This window comes from Nanorana parkeri, unplaced genomic scaffold (assembly GCF_000935625.1).
Source record: "Nanorana parkeri isolate BGI_ZX_2015 unplaced genomic scaffold, ASM93562v1 scaffold483, whole genome shotgun sequence".
Taxonomy (NCBI): Eukaryota; Metazoa; Chordata; class Amphibia; order Anura; family Dicroglossidae; genus Nanorana; species Nanorana parkeri.
The window spans coordinates 570,189-594,467 of NW_017306751.1; the positions used below are offsets into that span (position 1 = coordinate 570,189).

At 39.0% G+C, this 24,279-nt stretch overlaps 1 protein-coding gene across 1 annotated transcript in view; it reads right to left on the minus strand.

The window, feature by feature from the left end:
- ME1 (malic enzyme 1) overlaps positions 1-24,279 on the minus strand; it is a 196,685-nt gene that overhangs the window by 27,494 nt on the left and 144,912 nt on the right. The window contains exon 7 of the mRNA XM_018560861.1: positions 12,475-12,584. Within this exon, the coding sequence (XP_018416363.1) occupies positions 12,475-12,584 (110 nt within the window). The remainder of the gene's footprint in view (positions 1-12,474; positions 12,585-24,279) is intronic.

Sequence of the window (24,279 nt, forward strand, 5' to 3'; positions counted from 1 at the left end):
GGCTTACCCATATAGATATATATCTATATAGGTATATATAGATATATATCTATCTATATATATGTATATATACATATATATAGATAGATCTATATGTATCTATAGATATATACATATATATAGATATATAGATAGATACTGTATATAGATACACATATGCACATGTACTTCAAAATCGAGGGAACCATCAAAGTTCAGGATTTGTTACTGCTGATCACAATTTTGTATTCTGTTCATTTACTACACACACCTAAGGAAGAATACTTGTTTTGTAGAATTTCTGAACATTTGTCACAGACTTTATTGCATAGCTGACTTATTGTTTTGGCTATTTTTCTAAGGTACTATATTATTTCTTAAAACTTAGTTGTTGTGTCTGCACTGAAGGTTTTAATATGGCCTGCCCATTGTGTAAATGCCAGCTCTGTGTTTGCCATCAAACTGATTGTTTTGCAAGATGTGTAAATTTTGTGAATGTCTTGAGTGCTGAATGGAAACCTCCCTCCTTCCATCAGGCTTCCAGCTCTTTTTTGGCAATTTTCATATGCTGTACTGTAGACCCTGGCTTAGAATTCTGGCCCAAATTCCCATATCCTGGTCTGGATTTTTGATTTTTATCCCTAGCTGGTAGTTCTCCAATTGCTTTAATCTTGAATACACAAGGCCGAAAAAGGGCCACACTGCTGAGACACACATGTTTGATGTATAAAATGAAATATGACATTGTAGAGGAAAAAGTAAACAAAAACAGTGTACTTTTGGATGAACTTAGCAGTGCAGAATGCATATGTATGTGCTGCTTGTGCCAACATATTTGTCCATCGAGTCCTTAAAGTGGAGATATATGCTGAAAATGTGAACATTTGCTATCTTATAAGGAACATCTAGAAAGGTTGCCATCTACATTTTCCTCTAAACTTCTCCTGAAAAGTAGCAGTGCACTTCCTGACGTGTTGATGTGCCTTATCCCTCCTGTGCCTATAGCCTCATAGTTGCATGTCTGCAGTCTGAGATCATTTAAGGCATATGCTGCCCACTCCTGATTACTGTTTATCTTCAGAGATTTGAAGTCAAGTTTAGTGATGTCACTCCTCTTATTCTTTTAAGTGCTTTCTGGAAAGGAAACTATACCTGAGGACCTGCAATGCATTAATCTCACTGCTTCTTTTATTTTATGAATCTGTGCTTCCTCCACTTCTCTTGCTGCTTTTGGATCATTACCCCGGCAGTCATCAGACCACCAGTCATTGGGGGCTAACATGTGTAAGCAACGCCCTGCTCCTCTACCAAAATAGCCAACTTCACACATAGACATTGTGCAGAGCAAGGCATAGTATGTTAGTCCTGGGGGAAAAAATCAGCTGCAGGAAACATACAAAGAATACTACTCTTTTACCCTAAACTTTCCTACATTTGGGCTTCCACAGTATAGGATATCTTTAATATGTACATAAAAGAAGAACATCATGTGCAGTGCCTACAACCCAAGGAAAACCTAGGAGGCAGTGAAGCTTACCCAAGAAACAGTAATGGTAAACCAGATAGTAGCAGAATGATCATCCTGGCTGGTGGCGGTGTGTGTATCTGAATGGTTAGCCAATATTGCAAATACTTTGGGAGGTAAAACAGTAAACATGTATCCTTTGAGCATTAAACTTTAACTCTTTTACACAGTTGGGAGCACTTTTACTTTTCCTTCTATGGATACATTTACCTAAAAAGTTAATTTCAAAGAGGACCAGTCCATTGCCTAATCATTACAAGCTATGGATATGGGACCCCTCTATGTCTTTGTGGACATAATACTTTGAAAACGTGTGTGGACTTTGTAATGAGAGGGCCAACTGCTGGATAAGTGGACTGTTTTGCAATATCTTTGTTGTGCTATCATGATAGAAACTTATAAAAGCTGTAGATAATATATACAGTACTCTATTTCACAACTTTTTATAGAACAGAAATCTTACAGTTTGTTATATTCCTTTCATGTTAAATATCAGGAGTAGGCAAACGTCGACCCTCCAGCTGTGGTGAAACTACGAATCCTATCCTGTATCTGCCTCTGGGAGTCATGCCTGTGGTTGTCAGAGTCGTCCAATTTCTTAATGGGATTGGTAGTTGCACCACAGCTAGAGGGCTGAAGTTTGGCTACCTATGCTCTATATATTTGTCAGATCAAAATCCAAAGTATGTATAGAGGCACTCACAGGTCTTGCAGCAGATATAAGTTAAAGCATCAGCATTGTATTTCATTATATGCCAGACCAGGTCTCCACTTATTACTTTCTGTACTTTTCTAGCATCTAGGAGGTCAAAGAGGCTTATAAAAAAATCCCACTTTTACAAATAAATGTTAATTTTAATACATTCCTATGTGAAATGTATTAGGTATATTTCCATATAAAATTTATATGGTTAATCAGACATTACTTTAGCTAGAAACAGATTTTCATTTCTCTGAGTTTGGTTGTTGCTAGTCATCATTTATTATTTTCCCAATTCTCAGATTATACAATAAAACACCATGAGGGGAATTTATCAAAACTGGAGCAGACAATAACTAGAGCAGATGTGCATGGCATCCAATCAGCTTCTCTCTTTCATTTTCAAACCTTAACTGAGCAAACTGAAGAGAGAAGCTGATTGGTTGCCATGCACAGCTGCTCCATTTTTTGTCTGCTCCAGTTTTGATAAATTCCCCTCAATTAATGTTCCTGTAATATGTACATTTGGACAGTTGGGCTGGAATACAAAGGCAATCGGAGGAAACATTTGGCTATATGTACAAGCATGTCATTCACACATCTGGACAGATTTGTTTATACATTGATATCATCCAGTATAAGTGAAGCAGCCAACAATGTCTATGAGTTACCACGTGAAAGACTGAGTTGGCTCGTTGTGAAGTGGCAGATATGTTTGTTTTGGAGCATGATTAGCACTGTTGGAAAGCACACTTAAGGCTAGTCTACTTCTTTGAATTACAGATGTTAAAAATTGTACATTTTATAATATTAGTGACAGGCAGGTTTTTGTTTTTTTAATAAAGTAATGTTTTTGACCCTCACTTGATTATCTAATGCAACAGTATTAAAAATGGAAACATCTTTAGGTCAGGAAAGGTAATTTGCTAATATAATAATGGCTGTTGAAAAAGGACCCTTTCAGTGGTCCAGCTGCGTGCTGACTTTCCCAACCAAATTTTGGCATACAAGGCTAAATCTTAGGAACCTGACTAAAGCATACAGTACTTAGGTTGAGGACCCTAATTTACAACTGAAGCCTTCTTAGATAATTCTGCCAAATGTTACTCTTGGTAGCCTTAAAGAAGAACTTTGGGGCAAATAAATCTTAACGCTTGCAGTGGGGCTGCCTCCTCACTCTACATGTTTCACCCAATAATGGCCTTAATCATGGAGATAGAAGAGGGTCCAGGCGGTGGTGCAGACCACTGTATAAGTACAGTGCAGCATTGAAATTATGATATACCCTATGGCTTGTGGCAGCAAATACTTTGAATTAAACGGTTATTTGAAGCAAACACCTTCCTTGTTCTCACTCCTAGTTTGATTGTTCTGATCATAATAAGCTTTGCCTGTTCAAAATCAGTGAGTGGGAGTAGCTACTATGGTATGCTACAATTCCTTGTACAGAAAAGATGCAAAAACAGTTCAATCATTTTAATTCTGATAACTATATATTATAAATGTAAGCATGCTTCTGTTATCTATTTTAGTGCGTGGAAACAAATGAGCAGCACTAGATACATGTATGTCTCTATGATGTATTTATTTGTCAAAGTAAAACAAAAAAGAAAAAAAGGAATGCATGGAATGAGCATTTACCCTTATACACTCTAACTGAGCTGTCTGCATTCTACGGGATGACAAACAGTAAAAAACAAATATTAATCCAAGTAATTAAAAGGTTTAAAACGGATTATGATAAAACAGTTCTAATAGAGAATATAAATATATGTCAAGAGCTGCACTTGTATAACTGTGTGCTTGCGTGGGTTCCTCCGGGTACTCCGGTTTCCTCCCACACGCCAAAGACACGCTGGAGGGTTAATTGGCTTCTGTCTAAATTGGCCCTCCTATTTGTGCATGTGCAATAGGGACCTTAGATTATAAGCTACATGAGGGCAGGGACTGATTTAAATGAGCAGTATGTAAAGTGCTGTGTACATTTTTGGCGCTATATAAATACCTGTAATAAATAAGTAACAAAAGATAGTAATGCCAGCTCAAAAATTTGTCCATACATGTAAAAGCCAGTTAGAGGACAGCCCTTCCTCCTCTAATAACAGCATGGAGTTACTCTGAACTGAATGGCACTGCTAAAGAGAAGGCTGATAGCATTTGTAGATTGATACTTTAACTTACTGCATTTGATTTTGCAGTACATTACATGCTATTTTTTTCCACAGCAAATTGGCATTAGCTGCTACTTTAAATCCTGTTAGTATAAGTAGGTCAAACGCATGGAAACTGTTATAAATATTTGCCTGGTTTTCCTAAACAGGAATTTAAAGTTAAAAGTCAAAAAAGTAACACAGCTGTTCCACACAAAAATCCAATAATAAAAAATAAATACCTGGGAGAGGCTAAAATTCAGTATATACGTCTGCTTTGTAAAAGTCAAAAAGTGAATTTTGGCTCAAGCCAAAATCTAACTGTAAAGTGTTAGGGTATTTTCCATTTTCTCTGTCAATCTCATTAACCCTCAGATATACACTTGTCTTACTCTTGAGCACAGGATTAAGTTTTATTGGGTTTTCTTTTGAATATGATGTGCACATCAGGGAGTTTCTTATTGATCATACCTGTCCATCTTGCCTACATCAGAAGTAGAGATGATCTTGAGGCTTGGATCGAGGTTGGGTTCCAGGAGAACCCAATTAATTTGCAGCTCACAGACATGGTGAACCATTGTAGCCGTTTGCCGCTATAGTAACCAACTATCATTAATGCACTGGTTATTAAATCCTCAGCGTTTTTTGCATATATCTACTGCTATATGCGAACAGAGTGCAGTGGGCAGAAATATGTTATAGTGTCCCTTACATTACTGGTCAGCAAGTGCAAAAATCGTTGTCAGCTGGCATAAAAATAAACCATACTTCCAACATTTGAAAAGAATTAGGAGCAAAGGCGTGGATTAAAGAGATTGAGAAGAAAAATTGTCTTGCACTAGGTGGGCCACCTGCTGCCCACTTTAAAGCTAATGAGAAGAAAAACATGAAGTGCACTTTTAGGTATGGCAACAAAGTGGGCACAATCAATAAAGTAGATGTTGCTTCACGGTGTATTGCTTCTAGTGTAGTACCTTCCCCCTTTGCTATAATTTAGACCACATAAGGAGCCGGGGAGGGGGGGGGGAGGGTACACTGAAGAGCCTGTGTCAGTGAAACAAGCCCCATTGTGGTGTCAGTGGTAGCAATAATAACCCCCAGCAGTGGTGTCACTGCCAGTAATGGTAACCCTGAGTATGTTTCAGGGCCAGCATTAACTCCCAGTAGTTTTAGGCCAGCAACTATAAACCCTAGCAATAACTTCAAGCAAGTGTCAGGATCAGCAATAACTCCCAGTATGTGTCAGGGCCAGCAATGATAACCTCGTTCAAGTGTCAGGGTCAACAACGATAATCCCCAGCAATAACCCCAAGCAAGTGTCAGGTTCAGCAATGATAATCCCCAGCAATAACCCCAAGCAAGTGTCAGGGTCAGCAAGGATAATACCCAGCAATAACCCCAAGAAAGTGTCAGGGTCAGCAACGATAATCCCCAGCAATAACCCCAAGCAAGTGTCAGGGTCAGCAATGATAATCCCCAGCAATAACCCCTAGCAAGTGTCAGGGTCAGCAATGATAATCCCCAGCAATAACCCCTAGCAAGTGTCAGGGTCATCAATGATAATCCCCAGCAATAACCCCAAGCATGTGTCAGGGTCAGCAATGATAATCCCTAGCAATAACCTCTAGCAAGTGTCAGGGCCAGCAACGATAATCCCTAGCAATAACCCCAAGCAAGTGTCAGGGCAAGCAATAATCCCCAGCACAATAACCCTCAGGTGTCTGAGACCCGGAACACCAGCTGAATAAAAAAAAAACAATGGGGTATGGTTTTAGGCTTCACGATGGGTTCATCAAACAACTCACAAACCAATCCCAGACACAGTCACACATCTCTAATCAGAATGAGGACATAATAAAACAGTATCTCTTGCATGCTCCTGAGGTGACATGCCCCTTTTGCCACCTGGAAGACGTGTCCCTGTTGAACTCTTCAGCATATACATTTATTACAAATGTATTGTACTTAAACTGCAAACTGCTGAAACTGGTATTAGTTTTGTGTATCAAGTCGTTTGGCAACAGCAATTAAAATACAGAACTACGATGAAAGGTAACAGCCCTTGATGCTAGAGCCTGCCTAGTAAAAGCTTCCAAATTCACCAGCAAGTTTCCACATGGACTTATCTAATAAAACAATCACAAATATAGTGATCCATAGACAATAAAAAATTTGGCAGGTGAGTGCATGCAGATTAATGGCAGGTGATAATTATGGGCTACTGCATACTACTGCTCTTGGATCACAATAAAGAAACAGCCTATCCAAATCTGGTATTTCAGTTTTGTGTGACTACTAGAAAGTTAAACCACCTAATAGTTTCTTATATCTCTGTTGGTGAGATCATTGCCTTTGAGTTCTTGGGTGTGAGCATACAAAACTCCTAGGTAGGCAGGGATATAGTATGGAATTATGGTAAGGATATCTCGTTGTTGGAGTATCTTAGACACATAAGGAGCAGGGGCTGACTCAGCTGCCATGTTCCATTTTACATTAAAATACTGGTTTTGTGTGGACTGACCTGTAAATTCCATACCGACTATTTTTTTGTTCCCTGGTACAAGAGATCAATCATTCCCACTGATATGAGTAATTCCAGCATAGATATTAAGACTGTGTCCATCCCAAGGATACCACATCATCTTTTTTAAAAGTAATATTTTTATGAAGCCTTTAATTTAATACCATCATATGTTTCCATAAATAATAAACATCAGTTATGTTTATTTCAAATTTCCAACTGTAACTACATGTTAGCTATTATGAGACTGTGGTTCCCCACCCTAACTCATGCTGATTGCTCAATGTGGAAATGGCGTAAGATGAAAGCTAAGAAGAAATGAGTGATCACACATCTGGGAGCTTATAAGTCAAGCACGATGACCAGTAACAGAAAGTAATTCATCTCTGTTATGTCCTGCTATATAGAAGACCAATTAATGGGCAATTTTTGGATTTGACCGCCTAAATGACTCTGTGGTTAACTCTTGTATTTTATTACTTCTTTTGTTGTATATTAAATGTTACCATATATTCTCAAGCATAACATATTTAATCTTATAAAAAGCAGCATTGCTTTGCTTATCACCCCATCATTTTGTGTTCTTTGATATAAGCGCTTAAAGAGGAACTTTACCCATATCTTTAAAATAACAACAAAGATACCTTTAGAAATGTTTAGTAATGACAACCTACAAACAGATACTTCTAGATAATTGCCGGCATTGTATTCTTTGCATACCTTATTTCTCTTTTCTTCCCCAAGTCTTCTGACAGTGACCATTTTACCTAAGGGCAGATTAATAGATCTCCCTTTACATCCTGGAACTCTGGCACACGTGACTAGGACATGGGGCCATGCATATAATCTCAGGGGAGGAAAACGCCTTTCCTTGAGATCTCGTGAGATTACAGATGAGATTTCCCAGCAATGCACTGCTGATGTAGCCTTTCCAGGATGCAAAGTTTGGGCACATTACATCATTTGTGCCAAAATGGACCGGGAAGTGAATAAACCCTTTTTGTAGGTACATTAAAACATGTTTGTTTATCTAATGAATGTATGAGGATTTTAAATCAGCATGCAGAGCTGCATGCGGATGTGATTTTTAGTAAAGGGGGTAAAGGTCTACTTTAATAACTATGACATCTGCAGATCCGAACTGTAGTCAGGATGGTTATGTGCTAACACCAAAGCTTTTGGTTGTAAAAATGGTCACACAGGTCAAATTAACCTTCTGCCAACAGTTTATTTTTATGAAAGGGATAGGAGCAGGTTGCCTTGATATGTTTAATTGCTTTTGCAATTGAAATCTGGTTTAGAAGTATCCAAAGTGACCACGTGTATGACCAGCATTAAGATGGAGAATTACCATCTCATAATAAATTGGAACAGTACATCAAGTAAGCCACACATTTGCATACAGATAAGCATATAATAGGTATATTAGACCATCCTGTTCTCTGCTCTGGCTATCAACTGAATGGAAAATCAAAGAGATTGACTCAAGGCTGCAGTATGAAAAGCCAAATATAATTGATTGCAGGACCAAGAGTAAGAAACAATTCTGGAATACAATCTGCCTTTAATGAATAACTTTGTTATAGCTTTAGAGCTTTGTTATAGCTTTAAACCATTAGGCATGAAGAGACCCTGCTGTTGTGACCTCCATATCCATCCAGAATTTTTCCTCCACCTTCCAGTGGAGGAAAAAACTTTAATTACCGGATCTATGTTGGTCTATGGAGAGTCAGATATAAACGGACACGTGTCAGATTACCCCCAATTCGGCACAATCAGCTCAGCCATGACTGCCTATAGACTAACATTGGGCTTCCGATCAGATCCGCCTGCAAAACTGACCTGCAGACCTGATCAGAATGCCCATGTGAAAGGCTTCTAAAAAATACACTCTTAGAATAAGAGAGGGCTATGCCATGCAAGGAGGGAGGAGGAAGTGCTAGGGAATAAACTATGTACACAAGATATGGTTCTGTGCCACCAAGGGGAACAGGACACCACACCCCTAATTATATTGAAGCAAAAAACAGAGAAAGTGGGGCTTTTAAGGTGTCACTCTAAGCATGGAGAACATATAGTTCTTACGCATATAACTCTTAGAAATTCATTTTTATTTTGCTTAATAAATACTGATAAAAAGGGCCAATGTATAAGCCCATTGGTTTCACATCCACATCAATTTCCTAAACATAGTACAATCTAAAATCACCATAGGCATATAGCCTCCCTGGACCACACGGCCACATTCTAGGCATCAGCAGGTAGTCACCATTTATAATATTCATACATAATTGTTGAGTTCATTGTATATTTGTCAAACACATGCCAATATGTCTTGCATCGATGCACCGTGGGTCCAGACTTCGACGCGTTTCGCTAAAAAGCTTCCTCAGGAAGATAGGAGGCTGCCTGTAATATTTAAATATCATGGATGTAACCACATGTAACTATCCTAACAGTTTAACAAAAACAATTGCATCACATGGTGAACATGTAACAAACATCAAAGAATGCATAACCTTTTTGTCAGGGTCTTAGCGGTGAATCAATCCACATCTCCAATGGGACAAGATCCATCGCACAGAAGACATGGGGAAAGAGGGATGCACAGGAGTCACGAATACTTTTTTTATCAGTATTTATTAAGCAAAATAAAAATGAATTTCTAAGAGTTATATGCGTAAGAACTATATGTTCTCCATGCTTAGAGTGACACCTTAAAAGCCCCACTTTCTCTGTTTTTTGCTTCAAGGGAATAAACTATAACTGAAATAGTTAAATTTGATAGCCAGTGCAGAGACACATTGTAAGTCAATATTGTTTCTTCACAAAGCAAATACGAAACAAAACACTGCAAGAAAGCATTTCAAATACTAGATTTTTGTGCAGTGTGCACTGTGCATTTACCTGCACATTTTACATTTGGTGACCTCTTTAAGATGTCGTTATTATCTTGTAACATATTCTTGAACTGGGCCAATAATATGGAGGTAGACATAGTAAAAGGTTGATTTATATAATAAAGCCATGTTTGAAATCCAGCCTGAGTGGCAGCCATGGCTGCCTCCATAGATAGCAGTGCAGTGAGTGAGCTTAGACACTCTAGGACAGGAAATGTGTTATTGGCATTATTACCAGGTCACAATATATATAAAAAAATCTTAAAAAAGAAAACTAATGTAGCCATTACATCTAAGGACTGGTAAGCTCCAATATATATATAACAGAAAAGTGATAAGAGCATGTGAAAAAAATCGAATATCTCTATAAAACATTCTTGGGGTTCAGAAGTGGAGCAGCTAACATGAACACGACTTGGAAAAAGTGATTTAATCAGAACATTCCCTGAAATTAAAGGTGGGGTTCTGAAACATGGTCAGTTGAAGTGGCTTGTTTCTGGTTTTAATTTAACAAACACAAGTTTTACAGGAAGATCCGTGAGAAACATCAGCTTTATTATAGAACTTTACGGCCACTGGGAGATCATTCACAGTGCTGAGATAGTCAGCAAAACCACATAGAGAAGTTGGAACTACTAATGTTTTATGGCAGAAATACAATGTCTTAACTATTCTTGTTTTATCTATATAGCAACAACAACTGCATCTCTGCATGGAACAAGAATTATAAGAATAAGAATAATATATAAACAAAGATGCAGTAAGAGTGAGAACCAGTTTCTATCAAGCGTCACGTGCTCGAACATTCTAAATACCATTTTGTAATATAATGCATGTAACTATCTAATACTCAAATGATTTTGAGATGTATTACAGGATATATGACAGCTGCTCTAGTGTCTTCTTATAATGCCTGTTTCTGGCTTCTTATTTATCCAGAAAAAGTGCTGTTTATAAATTCTGAGTGAATAGAGTTCTCCTAAACTGTATACTTGTTTTGTGTGGTGAAAGCATTGAAGCCATTGGATCAGCATGAAAGCCAGGCATCTAGCAATTTCATAAAGAGTGATCAGCAAGGGTAGCCTCCATACCCTTTCAGTACAGTATTCCTATGATGGGAAAGGTTAGGGTCGGTAGAGACCATATTTCTTTCAAAGGTAAAAGGTTTAGTGTATTTTGGAGTATCCTCCCCCCTCCCCCCTGTAAAACATGGCATTTTGACAAGTACTGGTACTTGTCAAAATGCCCCGATGTTTGCGCTATGGTTTTTTTTTTCCACTTACCTTTGGTGCGGGAGAGCAGCGGCAAGTCAGCGCTGGTCCGGTGGGAGGAGCTCCAGGTGGGGGTCCTAATTTAGCTGGCCGGCAACTGCCTGAGGTGCTGCGCGTGTCGGGATCCTAACATAACTTCATTTTTTTTAAAATGATCGTTTTACTAGCTTAAAAAACATAGCTATCTTCTTCTTCTATGTAATGTTAAGGAGGGGACTGTGTGAAGTAATGTTTACCATAATTAACCCTGCCTGTACTATGCTGGCAGATCTCTTTATCAACTGTAAACTATATATGCACACTGTTTTTTCAAAGGGTTAAAGAGTGATTCCACTTTTGTTGAGAAAAAAATCAATCCTCTCTGGGTGATCAATTAGAAGGATGTTAACAAACCTTGTTGCAGTTTTCTACCTGTTTCTGTTCTTAAGAAATAGCTGTTTGTTGCAGCGTGTCCTTTCCAAACTGATCCCTAAATGGAAGGGTCTGGGTTAATTATAATCAGCTAGTGGACTTCCTGTGTTGTAATGATGAAAGGTGCAGTGTCTGCATCCCTTTAGTAGTAATTAACCCTTAGGAAGCACCTCACCAAAAATGAAATTCCTATTGCAAGGGCTGCAAAAAAATATACTGGTCAGCCAATCACGGAAGCAGGAAGTTATATTTCTGGGGGCATTCCATACAGAACTCCTCCAGGTCACCATATTACAGTAAATTTTAACAGACAGATTTAGAACATTACAGTGGATTCCGTTTTAAAAAGAAAGGTCATTTTAATAACATTAAATTACACAATGGCTTGTGTGACAATTACGGTACATATGCTATACTCGTTTGTTGTTTTTTTTTCATTTTATTTTTTTAAAGTGAAGTTACCCTTTAAAGTTCTCAAGGTTTTGGTGGTAAATTGTATGTTAATGCATTTAAAAAAAAACCCTGTCCCTCTATTTGTCTATTTAATTCATTGCGAGCTATTCTAAACAATACAAGCTATTTATGAGTCCTATGTATAATCCTGCTCCAAAGAAACAATTAGAAAGGTAAGACATACGTTTTTAATTATTTTTCAGTATGCTGTGTGATTGGGAATACATAACATACATACAGTGGAAGCTTCTGCAAAAGTGGAAATATACTATTACCTGGCCTCCATTACAGCATATCATGCCCTTTAAGATTACAGGTGCACTGTTATAAAACATACATTTGATTAGGCTAGAAACCATGTAACCAGATATCTGTATGGAAAACTGCTGTCCAGTAACTGGGCAATTATGAAATTCTCTGGTTTCTGACTTCAGTCCCACTCACCTCACTCGTCGTTGTTCATCTATAGAAATCATATGCTTTAGTGTAAGTGATACAAGGTTAACACGGGACATAATGAACAGTTGGTAAAGACACACATTAACAAAGAGGTGATTTGCCTACCTTGAATATCATCGTTGAACGTGCAGTACTGATTACGATATCTGTTCAGTAGGCGAAAGGCATTGGCATTAGCAAAATCTTCAAACTGGATGAGGCAGGTCATACCATACCTGAAAGAGGACAAAAGGAAACCTCATGTACCCAGACCAATCATAAAAACCTTTGACTTTTCTCTGACTTTCTGGGACTGCATCCTTTTCCTGGATCAGGGGCTCAGACGTATTGAAGACAAAGGGTGAGTATAACAGCCAAGCGATTAGCACTTTCAGCATGTGGCTAGCAATGGAAGCCATCTAATTTTTCTCAGGAAATCGTTGCATTAGCAGAACAACAGGCAACATTAAATAACAATTTGCTGTCACATGACAGGAAACACAGCCTGTGGTTCTTCATTATTTTGTGTTGGGAAATCTAGTTTTATTTTGTTTTATTTTTAACTCCCTTCCCCCACACACACTTCCTGTTTAAAAAAATAAAATTCAAAGTTCTACTTACCCTCTCCACGCTTCAATGCTGTCTCTGGCTTCCTCCTTAGTTCAGCATCAGTAGTTCTTTTTGGGCAGTCATCTTATTCTGACTATTTCCAGTGAGCCCATCCTGCCCTTTACACACACCCTAGGGGTTGTGTCATTACACAGGCTGGGCTCACAGTACTCCAGTACTAAGAATGTCAGGGAAGGTGCTAAACTTAGTGTACACAACAAACATTTGAGAAGCTGCAGTGGTAGACTAATCCATCACAGTAAACTGACTGAGATCATTGAGTAAATAGCTTGTCTATCCATGCATCCTTACATTGCACATCAATATGCACCATAATGCCCTTCACAGCACATTAATGCATGTTGCCTATTTGCTTTAATGCACATTTAAATGTGCATTATGCATTGCTATGCATTTACAATCATGTCAATGGAAAATGCATCAGGCACAAACACAAATCTGTGAATCCAGCTTTGTGTACATTTAAACACTCATCATCTCCTCTAAAAGCTCATGTTTATCTAAGTCTCAATTTGTCTCCAATTGCATTGTTTCTTTTGTAAGCCAAACAGCAGTAGTGATGGTAGCTGTTTAAGGATAATTCCTATCCTATACTGTATAATGTGTAAGTACACACATTGGTCTTTCCCGATATCCCACCCCACCACACTCCTCATTTCCCAGTACCCAAGCAGCAGTAAGATGGCACCACCACTACACAGAGCTATCATTCCTGTATCCTGACTTGTACTGTATAAAAACACCCTCAGTGGGTACACCCTCGCCTCCTCGTCTCCCTGTCTGCTTTCCTCCTAAGTGTTCAATCCCCTCTATCAATTCTCCTTGGCAGAACAACACTTCCTCTTATCTATCCGCAGTACTGAAATCTTCTTGCACACAGACACTTTACACTCTCATGGCTCATGCAACATCTCTCTCTCTCTGTCTGCTCTTCTCCCTAGTGTTACACTCCCCTACACACACACACACACACACACACACACACACACACACACACACACACACACACACACAGTCAGAAAACACAGACACTCATTCACAACAGAATGACCACATACTCAGTCACAGAACACAGCCAAGAGCACACATCTTCTGTCTCAGTCTTTATCTGATAGACACAGAGGACATATCAGGGGTTTAATAGACCTCAGATGTCTCCATAGATAGAACCAGTCACCACAGTATAAAAAAAATACCAGGTAATAAAAACTTGCAAAACGTGTGCCCTATGTCTTACAAATGCTGTTTGTGTGTTGTGTATGCTGTAATAGACTTTTCTCCACACTACCTAAACAAACCAAACCAAAACACTGGGTGCACGGTTGCGCCATCTGCACTCCCCTACTGCGCATACTGCCCACTCTGATACCCTCTGCATGCATCCACAGTACATATTTACTTCTCTTTCCCTGCATATAGTGCCCTGTTTCAAACCTTTCTCTCTCCTCCTTTAAACATAGTGCCCCCTCTCATACTCTCTGTATTCCTCTAATGAATATTCTTCCTGCCTCTCCTGAATATTCTTTTCTGCATTACCTAATCATCACATCCAGAGCACATATTGACTGTTTCCATCCCTTCTGCACTCCTCCCCTGCACATACTTCCCTTTTTCATACCCTCTACACTCCTCATTTGCAGAAACTGCTTGCTCTCATACCCTCTGCACTCTCCTTCTGCACATACTGACCATTCTCATACCCTCTGCACTCCCCCACTGCACAAACTGCTCATTCTCATACCATCTGCATTCTACTCTGCAGATACTGCCTATTCTCATGCCCTCTGCACTCCCCCTCTGCACAGACTGCTCAGTCTCATACCCTGCCTATGCTGGCTCTGAACTCTTCTCTAGCACCTACCTACTATTGTGACAATTTGTGCCACGCTCATCAGCTAGATATATCAATAGGGAGTGGACAAACTGTTTATCTTATTCTGTCTGTCTCCAGTCTAAACGTGCCTTGTGTGGCATCAATGCATTGATCTAGTAAAGGAGACAGCATAAGATAGTTGGCCTACCTAGGGGACAGAAATCATAAACCTGTCCCTAATCACCAACATTGTGTATTTAAAGATATTCACTTATCTCTGCTGCTTACACATAAATTAACAAAAGAAGGCATCTTCAAGTTTTAGGAATGAGTAAAAGTTTAATATGAGCATTATAAAAAACAAATAACTTTGAACATTTATTTCTTTACTTTCCACTTTTATTGGAAGCAGTGTTCTTTTTTATTATGTGAGCTTTTACCGTAACTCAGCTTTCAGCATAACATGAAGTATATTAATTTATGCACTGAAGAAGCCAAAGTAAATATGGTCAGACAGATATTTCTGAAGTTGAAAAGAACTTTAGACATAAATATTCTGGCACTAATTTAAAAATGTGTATTAAGATCATCTCAGTGGATCTAATTGAATTTCTTGTTCTATTTCTGTGTTTATTTTTTCCTTAACTCCTTGTTCTCGTGACAATGTTAATTAGTAAGAACTTTTAATTCACATATCAAAGATATCAAGATAAATAAATTATGCTAAATTGAATTACATAGCAGTGTTTAACTATTGTAGGCAGTTTCTATATAGCACTTTTGGAGAGGATGATTTTTTTAGTGTCATAAAGAATGGTGCAATGCAAGTTGACATCAAGTCTGAATGCTGTCAGTGACAGACGGCAGACCAGTCTAAAAGACAGGAACCAAAATGATTCAGAATTATCAAGATTTTTTGTGATCCCCTCAAAAGGGGCAATATGAGTATATCATAGAGAAGTATGTGTGTTTGTTTTTTTCTGAAGGGACAATGAGAACAAATGACTCCTGGTTGGCTATGGTTTCTTTGGGCTACTGCACCTTACACTATGTCTTGTTGAACAACCTTGATGATGTATATTTAAGTATGGGGTTTGTACATCCTAATAGCTGTCTTGATTGTCTGTTACTTTCCCTAACTAAAAATGTATTGAATTATAAAAAAACATTCCCCTATGAACCAAGGTCAAGATCTCCATTAGTTTTTAGGTGTGCCTGTTGCTGGCATTGTAACAAAAAGAATATAGAGTAGGTGTGGGCTCCTATGTGGGTGGTAGTGAGTAAATTAGGATAGTGGCTGTTGCTAGGTAGGCATAATTTAGCTCCATTTACAGTTTGATAAATAGGAGACTGTTGTTGTGGTGTCGCTTATTTTAAAAACTGCAGGAACAATCACTATTGGCATTCTGCAACTGAGATCAAAGTAGTCTCCATGTGTAAGTGCATTTTTCAAACTGATAACTGAGGACACCGGCAAGTATGTTTTTACCGGGCATCACAACAGACACTTTTTACACTGATGGAATTTTAAGTCGGCAAAAAACACAAGGAGTTTTAAACATTTTCCTAGTAATACCAGCAAATGATTTCAGTAATACTAGTTTACATTACCAGTGTATTAACAATGCAGGAGACTCAGTCCATCCTTTTTGCACTTGCTAAATTCTAGGTATTTTCACTATGAGAAAGAAAACATCTGTAATACTTGACCAGGCTGCCTACAAATTTGCGGAATTTTTAAGAGGACACTGCCAGCCTCCCTTTTTATTCTTGCCAAAAAAGCTTCCATTGCTTCAATTGTTGCCTTTTTTGTTCACTGTGCCAAAATGTTTGGGGCCTTCTTCCGTAGCCCTGCACCCTTGCAGTATGCTGCCAGTGTATTTGCCAAATTGCAGGACCTGCCAGGCTACTTTTTTTGATATTTCTCAACAAAGCTAGCATTTGTTAAATTTTTATATTTGTCAGTCCAAAGTAGATTTCTGTAGAAAAAAAAGGCAACCCTGCCTGATCATTTACTACCTAACTGCCAACAGAGGACGATGCCAGCCTGCCTTTTTTTGCTTTTAATTGCCATAAAAGCTGTTAAATTGCTGATGTTTTTCACTGTGCCAAAAAAGTATGGCCTTCTGCAAATATGACACATTAGCACCGCACTGCAAGTCCTGTTGTCAAATTGACAAGTGAGACAGCCAGTTGCTTACCACCCAGCTATCCTGCAGACATTTTTACTGTGGCAAAGCTAACACTTTTTAGAGCCATGATCAATGTTGCATATGGAAATTATGGCTTCTATAGAGCAGGGCTTTAAACACATGGATAGACTATAACCAAATATACCCAAAGCCTGTTTAGACTGGTCATACCTCTGTACAGAGTCTGAATAGTTGGTATCAACATTTTATGTTACCATTTCATTTTTTTAAACTGTCAAAGCAGTTGTGTGGTCCTTTGTTTACAAATTTTTTGAGTGGCAATTGCCAAACGTCAATATGTCAGAGAGAAAGAATGGTGGTGGTCTTGGGAGTCGCACAGATAATTCTGGTACCCTATCATCCAAAAAAACAACAGGGCAGGATTGCAGGATGCTAGTAGCGGTGACAAGGATATCAGGAACACATAGGTGCATTTCCGACAATTTCTGCAAACTTCAAAGAGGTTTTATATGACTCATTCTTCTTCCTTGAAGTCATTACAAACCAGCAGGCTTATAAGCCATGAACATGCAATTGATACTGTGGGCTGCTTGGGTCACTTGCTTTTGCAGTAACAAAAGGGGTCAACAAGTTCTACCTTTGATGATATTGGTGTGGGTTATGACCAATATTAGGATGGAGTGATGGTTAGGATAGAAGAATTACATTAGGGGGAGGCAGGGGGGGAAGGAAGATAAGACAAACAAGAAAGGTGAAGGAAAATTCCACACATCCCTACTTTTTCTTCCTGATTCCCATTACTGTTTCCATGCAAATACATACTATAAACTATACAGACAATATGAAATTATTTATAGTTAATTTACAATATAAAGAAAGAAAGTGCAAAAATAGCATATGGGGTATATACTTTTCAGGATACATTTTTATTTTAATGTACCATGCTATGTCTTGGGACGGCTTTAACACAAGACGTTCTAACAATTTGCTACAGTAACTGTTTCAGTCTGCAGCAAGAAATGGATTTGCTATGGCATGCTAAATGGTTTTATCACAGAACAGAACAGTTTATGGGAAACAATGCCTTCTGTTTGTGAGCTTCTTTTATAATAAAAGTCCTGTATCTTTACACATGTACGTCTATTTTATTGAAGCTCCTGCTTTTAGTTACTTCCTCTGTCTTATCTGCTTGTTTTTTTCACAGTGACACCATCGGCAGACATCTTCAGGTTAGATTACAGGAGTGATGTCTTCTAGGCAAAGAGCACATGACCTTTTTTTATTTGGTAATATATTATTCTTCAGAATGGTAGCTATTACAAGTCTGAAGAGTAATATGTTCAGCTGGCATTTATCAAACTTCAGGCAGGCATTTACTAAGCATTTTACGAGCACCTGGAGAGTTATGACCAAAATTCTTTCGAGGCTTGGTAGTAAGTCACATTCAACTGGATCTGTTCTGCAATGTTGAAGATATTTCATAGCTTATCAAAACCACCTTTGGAGTCTCAGGAAAATACCCCTGCATTTATATCCACACAGGTTGCAAACTGCAAAGCTTCGGATCTAACTTCTCTCTGTGCGGCTGCTGTGGCTGGTGGGAGTGAACTCTCTCCTCCACCGACAATGCCTAGAGCAGCGTTTCTCAATCTTTTTTTAGTCATGGCACCCTTTAAAAGCATGCAAAATCTTGAGGCACTCCAATCTAAAATGTCATAGGTTTTAAAGGGGAACGCATGCAAAAACACAAATAAAAGTGGGTTTCCGCCTTCATTCCAAAGTGCCCCCTTCAAATTAAGATCCCCCTCACACCAGATTCACCCTTTGCATTAATAGTCCTCTTTCACATCAGAAGCCCCCTTTTCACATCACTGTTTCTCTTTTACATCAGGAGCCCATTCACATCAACCTTCGTTCCCCTCTTCACATCACAGTACCACTACCACAAAATGTGTAGGTTCCCCCGAGGAGGCCAGGAGGCATACAAATGTTCCACGGCACCCTGGTTGAATAAGGCTGGCCTAGAGCTGTGCAAGCTGGCAGATGCAATCACTACTACTACTCGTACTTGCCCAAATGCTCCCTATACCAGAACTTCCGGTATCAGGAAGCCAGGCACAAAGTCATTACACACCATCCGGCTTCCTGATTGGCCAGGAAGCCGACTCCATGCTCCCTCGTCACCAGAGAGCATGGAGCTGGCTGCCAATCAGGAAGATGGGGGGCCGGTAATGACTCCATGCTCCCTCGTGACTTGGTGATGAGGGATGACGGAGCCGGCTTTCCAGCCAATCAGGAAGCCGGATGGCATGTAATGATTCGCCCCCCCGGCTTTCTGATTGGCCAATCTGGGTAGTGAGTCATTACCCGCCCCCTAGCTTCCTGATTGGCCAGAAAGCCGGCTCCATGCTTCCTCATCACCTGGTAGTCACCGGGCAGCTAGTCATTACTGCCCGGTGGCTTCCTTAATGGAACTTCTAGTATCAGTATTCAAAATCAGCGAGTATCGCAAGAAAAAATCATTACTCGTACTCAATACCGAAAAAAACATTACCCGTGCATGCCTAACCACTACTTTAACAAAGGTTTCATCTCTTCCTAACCCTATGCAAGGTTAAACAAAAATAAACTTAGGGTGGAAGGTATACTTTAAGACTCCTGGCATGCAATAACAGATTATGAAGTCATAAGTGGAGAGTCCTTGTAGTGCCTAGCAATCCTTGACATTATGGCAAAGTAAGTTGTATGACCACTGGGGCACTCTAGAGCAGGTTTCTGTGTTTTTTCTTTCCTGACAGTAAGAGCTCCTTTAAGAACAGCTTTAAAAACTGATACTGTGGCACTCCTCCATATTTCTGGAAATTCCTCTTACTCACATTGCTGAATCCATTGTCCTGTATTCTGTAATATGCATTCTTTATTATGTTTCGCTTATACTTTCCTATTTCACACTCAATTTCAAAGAATACTTTAATTCTTCTGGTAAGAACATTAGCTATAAAACTGCAGTTTCGGCCCAGGTTCAGTCTGCTAAAACTTTACAACCTGGTTCATAAAACCTTTGATAAGCTGCTAAACCTAAGACTTTTTAATAACAGCATGAACTGGTGTTTTTAATACAAGAGCTACAAAACCAATCTGATTTCTCACCACATTATACACGGTTGTTCATTCTGAAGCGACCAGCTTCACATGTGGAATCTTTGTGCAAAACATTATTTGTTGTTAAGTTTTTGGGAGAGGGTTAAAAGTTTTGTCAGTTTTTTAATGGCTGTCTGCACTGTTGAGGGCAAATCTCCTCATGTAGATTAAGACAGCATCGAAAACCTAACTCTATACTGTTCTAATAGAAAAGTATTTGTATTTATTTTTGGCAACTACCTATTGCCCAGTATCCAAAACAAAGGAAAACAATTATTTACATTTCACTCTAATCAGTAAACAAATTATGTATAATTTCTGCTATACATTATTTAAGTTAGGGATGCACCGATACAGATACTAGTATCGGTAACAGTGCTGATACTGAGTATTTGGGTAAGTACTCGTTCTCGCCCAAATGCTCCGATACCTTCCCCCAATACCAGAACTTCTGGTCAGAGGAAGAGCCAGCTTTCCGGGCAATCAGGACCCGCAAATGACCCACCTCCTGGCTTCCTGATTGGCCGGGAAGCCGGCTCCCTGCTGATTGGCTGGGAATCTGGCTTCCCAGCCAAACAGCATCGAGCCGGCTGAACAGCCGGCTTGATGCTGATTGTCATGCATCTGACTGTTTGGTAAAAGTCTGCACCACAGGAAAACTGGTCAGATGGCCAGAAGCAAACAAGACAAATATTGGACATGTGTTTCTGTTTCCTATCTAGATATTTTATGATAGATTACTAGTTATTTTACAAGTAGGATATGGAGTATGCCAATGCTGCTGGTGGGAGTAAGCCAGACTGTGCATCAGCTTGTTTTGGTGGATTATTCCTTTCGCTTCATCACAATGGAAGAAATCACAGAAGAATGAAGAACAATGATGATGTTGCCACAGCCATTCAGCATCGAGCTGGCTTCCCGGCCAATCAGGAAACTGGGAGGAGGGACATTACTCGTCGCCTGGCTTCCTGATTTGCCAGGAAGCCAGCTAGATGCTGATCGGCTGGGAAGCCGGTTTCCCGGCCAATCACAATCGAGCTGGTCAAACAACATGGAGTCGGAGGAGGGGAGTAGCTTGCCTTGCGTGCCTGTGTGTTTGTGGAGACATACACAGCTTACTAGCACATACAAGGGTTGCCCCATAGGACCCTGCAAGGGAAAGGAGCCACCCTAAAACAGGATATCAGGGTCAGTGCTCAGAGGACCAGCTATTTCTGCAGGAAATTAAAACTTTGAAACATAAAGGAGTAGCATCCATTGTAAGTGATTTAATCAGCATTTGAAATAGCTTAAAGTCCTTTCGACTTTAATATCACTTAAATATTTTATAAATATGAAAAGATGATTGGGATATTTGTGGCAGGAACATACATTTGGCTGAGACTGCTGCTTCAAATTCACTAGACTCCTGAAAGTATGATGTGCTACGAACACTATTATTTCTAAATTAGCTCACTTATGGAGTTTGAGTTACCAAGGAAGAGCTGGGTGGGTTCTCTTGTCATAACCCCATAGTTACATAGTTAGTCAGGTTGATAAAATACGCACGTCCACTGAGTTTAACAAAAGGACAAAACCAATTCAATAACCTGCTTTTTAGACCATCCAGAAGACCAAAAAAAATGGATTGATTTGCTCCAACAGGGAAATAATTCCTCCATGACCCCCAAAGAGCTTTTTTTTTTAAATGTCTACAGAGCAGACTAGAACTAACTCTTGTGGTTAGTCAGCTGTGTAACTGGCCACCGATTGCCATGAATGAAAGTGTATCTAAAGCCACAATAAGCTCACAAGACAGCCACACCAGCCCCTTATCATAAACAGTAGAATATCGACTGTTAAAACCGCTGTCATTTTTCTTTTGCCATTTATATCCTATTGGGGAGATTTTCATTTTCTTCTTGTCCTGCAGACACAGTAGGAAGTGGAAATCTCTGCAGAACAAGGGAAATTCCCCTTCACTAACATAATATCCATTACATACTACTTCTATTTTCCTGTCCTGCAATCAAGTAACAATTTGGGATTTTTCAATTTCGTTCCCAGTGACAGTGGTCATCAGGACAAAGAGAGGCAGTAAATCTCCCCTTACCACTCATACACATTCAATGATTAAGGGATCATTGAATGAGGTCAGGGCAGTGAAGTCCAAGCAGAGACAGACAGTGGGGGTGACTTATAACAACACAAAATTTTCTCTTTACACGGGCCGTGGCATGTTCACTCCGATCATATGCAAGTAAAGCTCTGGTCATTTTCATCATATCCAAGTTTTTTTTTCTATTTGCATATGAAAGCATTGAAAGCTTCAACCTATTCTCTCAGTAAACTTGCATTTGGTAAAGTAAAACATTACTTTGCTAATTAACATTTTCTATGCCTTTAGTAATAGTCTCTAATGTTGTTTCTATCTGGGGATCTCTGAGGTACCTGATACTATGCTGGTTAATCTGAGTTTTTGTTCCTGGTTATGGGACAGAGTTGACCTTGTATTCAGAGATTTTCCATTCAAGAATTTCTTTCCATTTTTTTTGTTAGCTGTTGAGCTGGATGCGAGCTCAAAACCTCTGCAGTATTGTAAAACTGTTAACGTTTTACATTAAACTGTGGGTGGAGACTTGAGTTTGGCGATAACTCTCTCATTTATGAATTGATTCTGCTATGTCTATTTACCATTAGGTGAGGATTTCCAAAATATGTTAAGTATGATCTTTACTGTACTTTGCTTTTCAAGGGGGCTGTGAGCGTGACATCTATGGCAATATACCGTATGTCATAATACTCTGCTTACCATGTTGTCCTTTGACTAACACCCTCTGCAATAATACAAGTAACAGTACGCAACAAAAATAATTGGAGCTCCTAGGACACTAATTCTATGCACACCATGTCGAAAATTGCATACTAACGGAGTACATTTTAGTTAAGGAATTTCTCTTAGAGTGGTAATAGACAGTCAGAACTCTTACCAAAAGCAATCGGTAGTGAGACATCTGTGTACAATACAGCAAAACCAGAAAGTAGCATCCATTTAGACAGTTTTAAGCTGGCTGAAGGAAGGTACAAGAAGGTGGAGACATTGATATCAAATAAATTATGCATGAAAACTAGAGACTATAAATTGTTAGTATACTTCAATTAGTTTTAAAACAATAGTCTCAGGCGTATGTTTGCAAATACTGTATATGTGAAGCCATATGGCATATATTTATGTGAAAATGGGTAGATAGCTGAAGATTCCTAGCATGTCTGCACTTAATACAGGTGGTGAAACTGCACTTAACACCCAGCTAAATGCATTTCAGGTGCATCAAAACAAAATGTTCCAGAAGCTGCATAGTAGGACCCATGCTCTCTGTGCAGAAGCAGTGGTCTCTCTGCACAGGTCTCATATGCTCCCTACAGAGTTAGACATACAGCTCTGCAATCACAATCTTCCGATTGTAGAACTCTAGCTCTGACTTAGAAGGGAGCTTGCCAGACTTCTAGAGAGAGATAATTTCTAAGAAAAAACTTGTATTTTGATGCACCCAGAATGTATTTAGCTGATTTAAACTGAAAGTTCATTTGGGATTGAAAGATGTGGTACCAGGACCTGCTAAAATGTCCTTTCCAACTTGGTTGAAAGTACAGTGTGAACATGGAACCATGTTGATGCAGACATTTTGCTAAAATGTTGGAAAATCTATGTGTATGATAGTGAGGCTTTGTTGATTGGGGATAACCTGTTAACCCCTGCAACACCTTACTGACATGTAATGCTTGAATCTCTCATCATTTGCTATTATTGGGCCATTCATATTATCTGCTTTGAGCATTTCTAAACAATTATGACTGTCACAATGCAAAATCAATGCAAAAATTGTACAAATGTTCCCACTCAAAATCCTCTTCTGGTCATTTTTGAGAGAATCTGTTTTTTATTCAATAAATACACGTGCTTTATGAAAAATGAGTTTCGGAACTCAAAGGTCAAACTGATGCCCTTTGATAAAAATAAGCTAGTGGAAAATGAGCAAAACCTACCCATTTGTTTTAAAATCTGATACTGGTCTGTTGAAATAGATTTTCCATGCATGGCTTCTTCATAGAGGGGCTTTCTGTAAAATATGCAGACTGCAGGGAGACGTATTTGGAATTCTATACTACTGTTTCTGTGCAATAAGATGCTGATGCAATAGTTATTTTTTACTT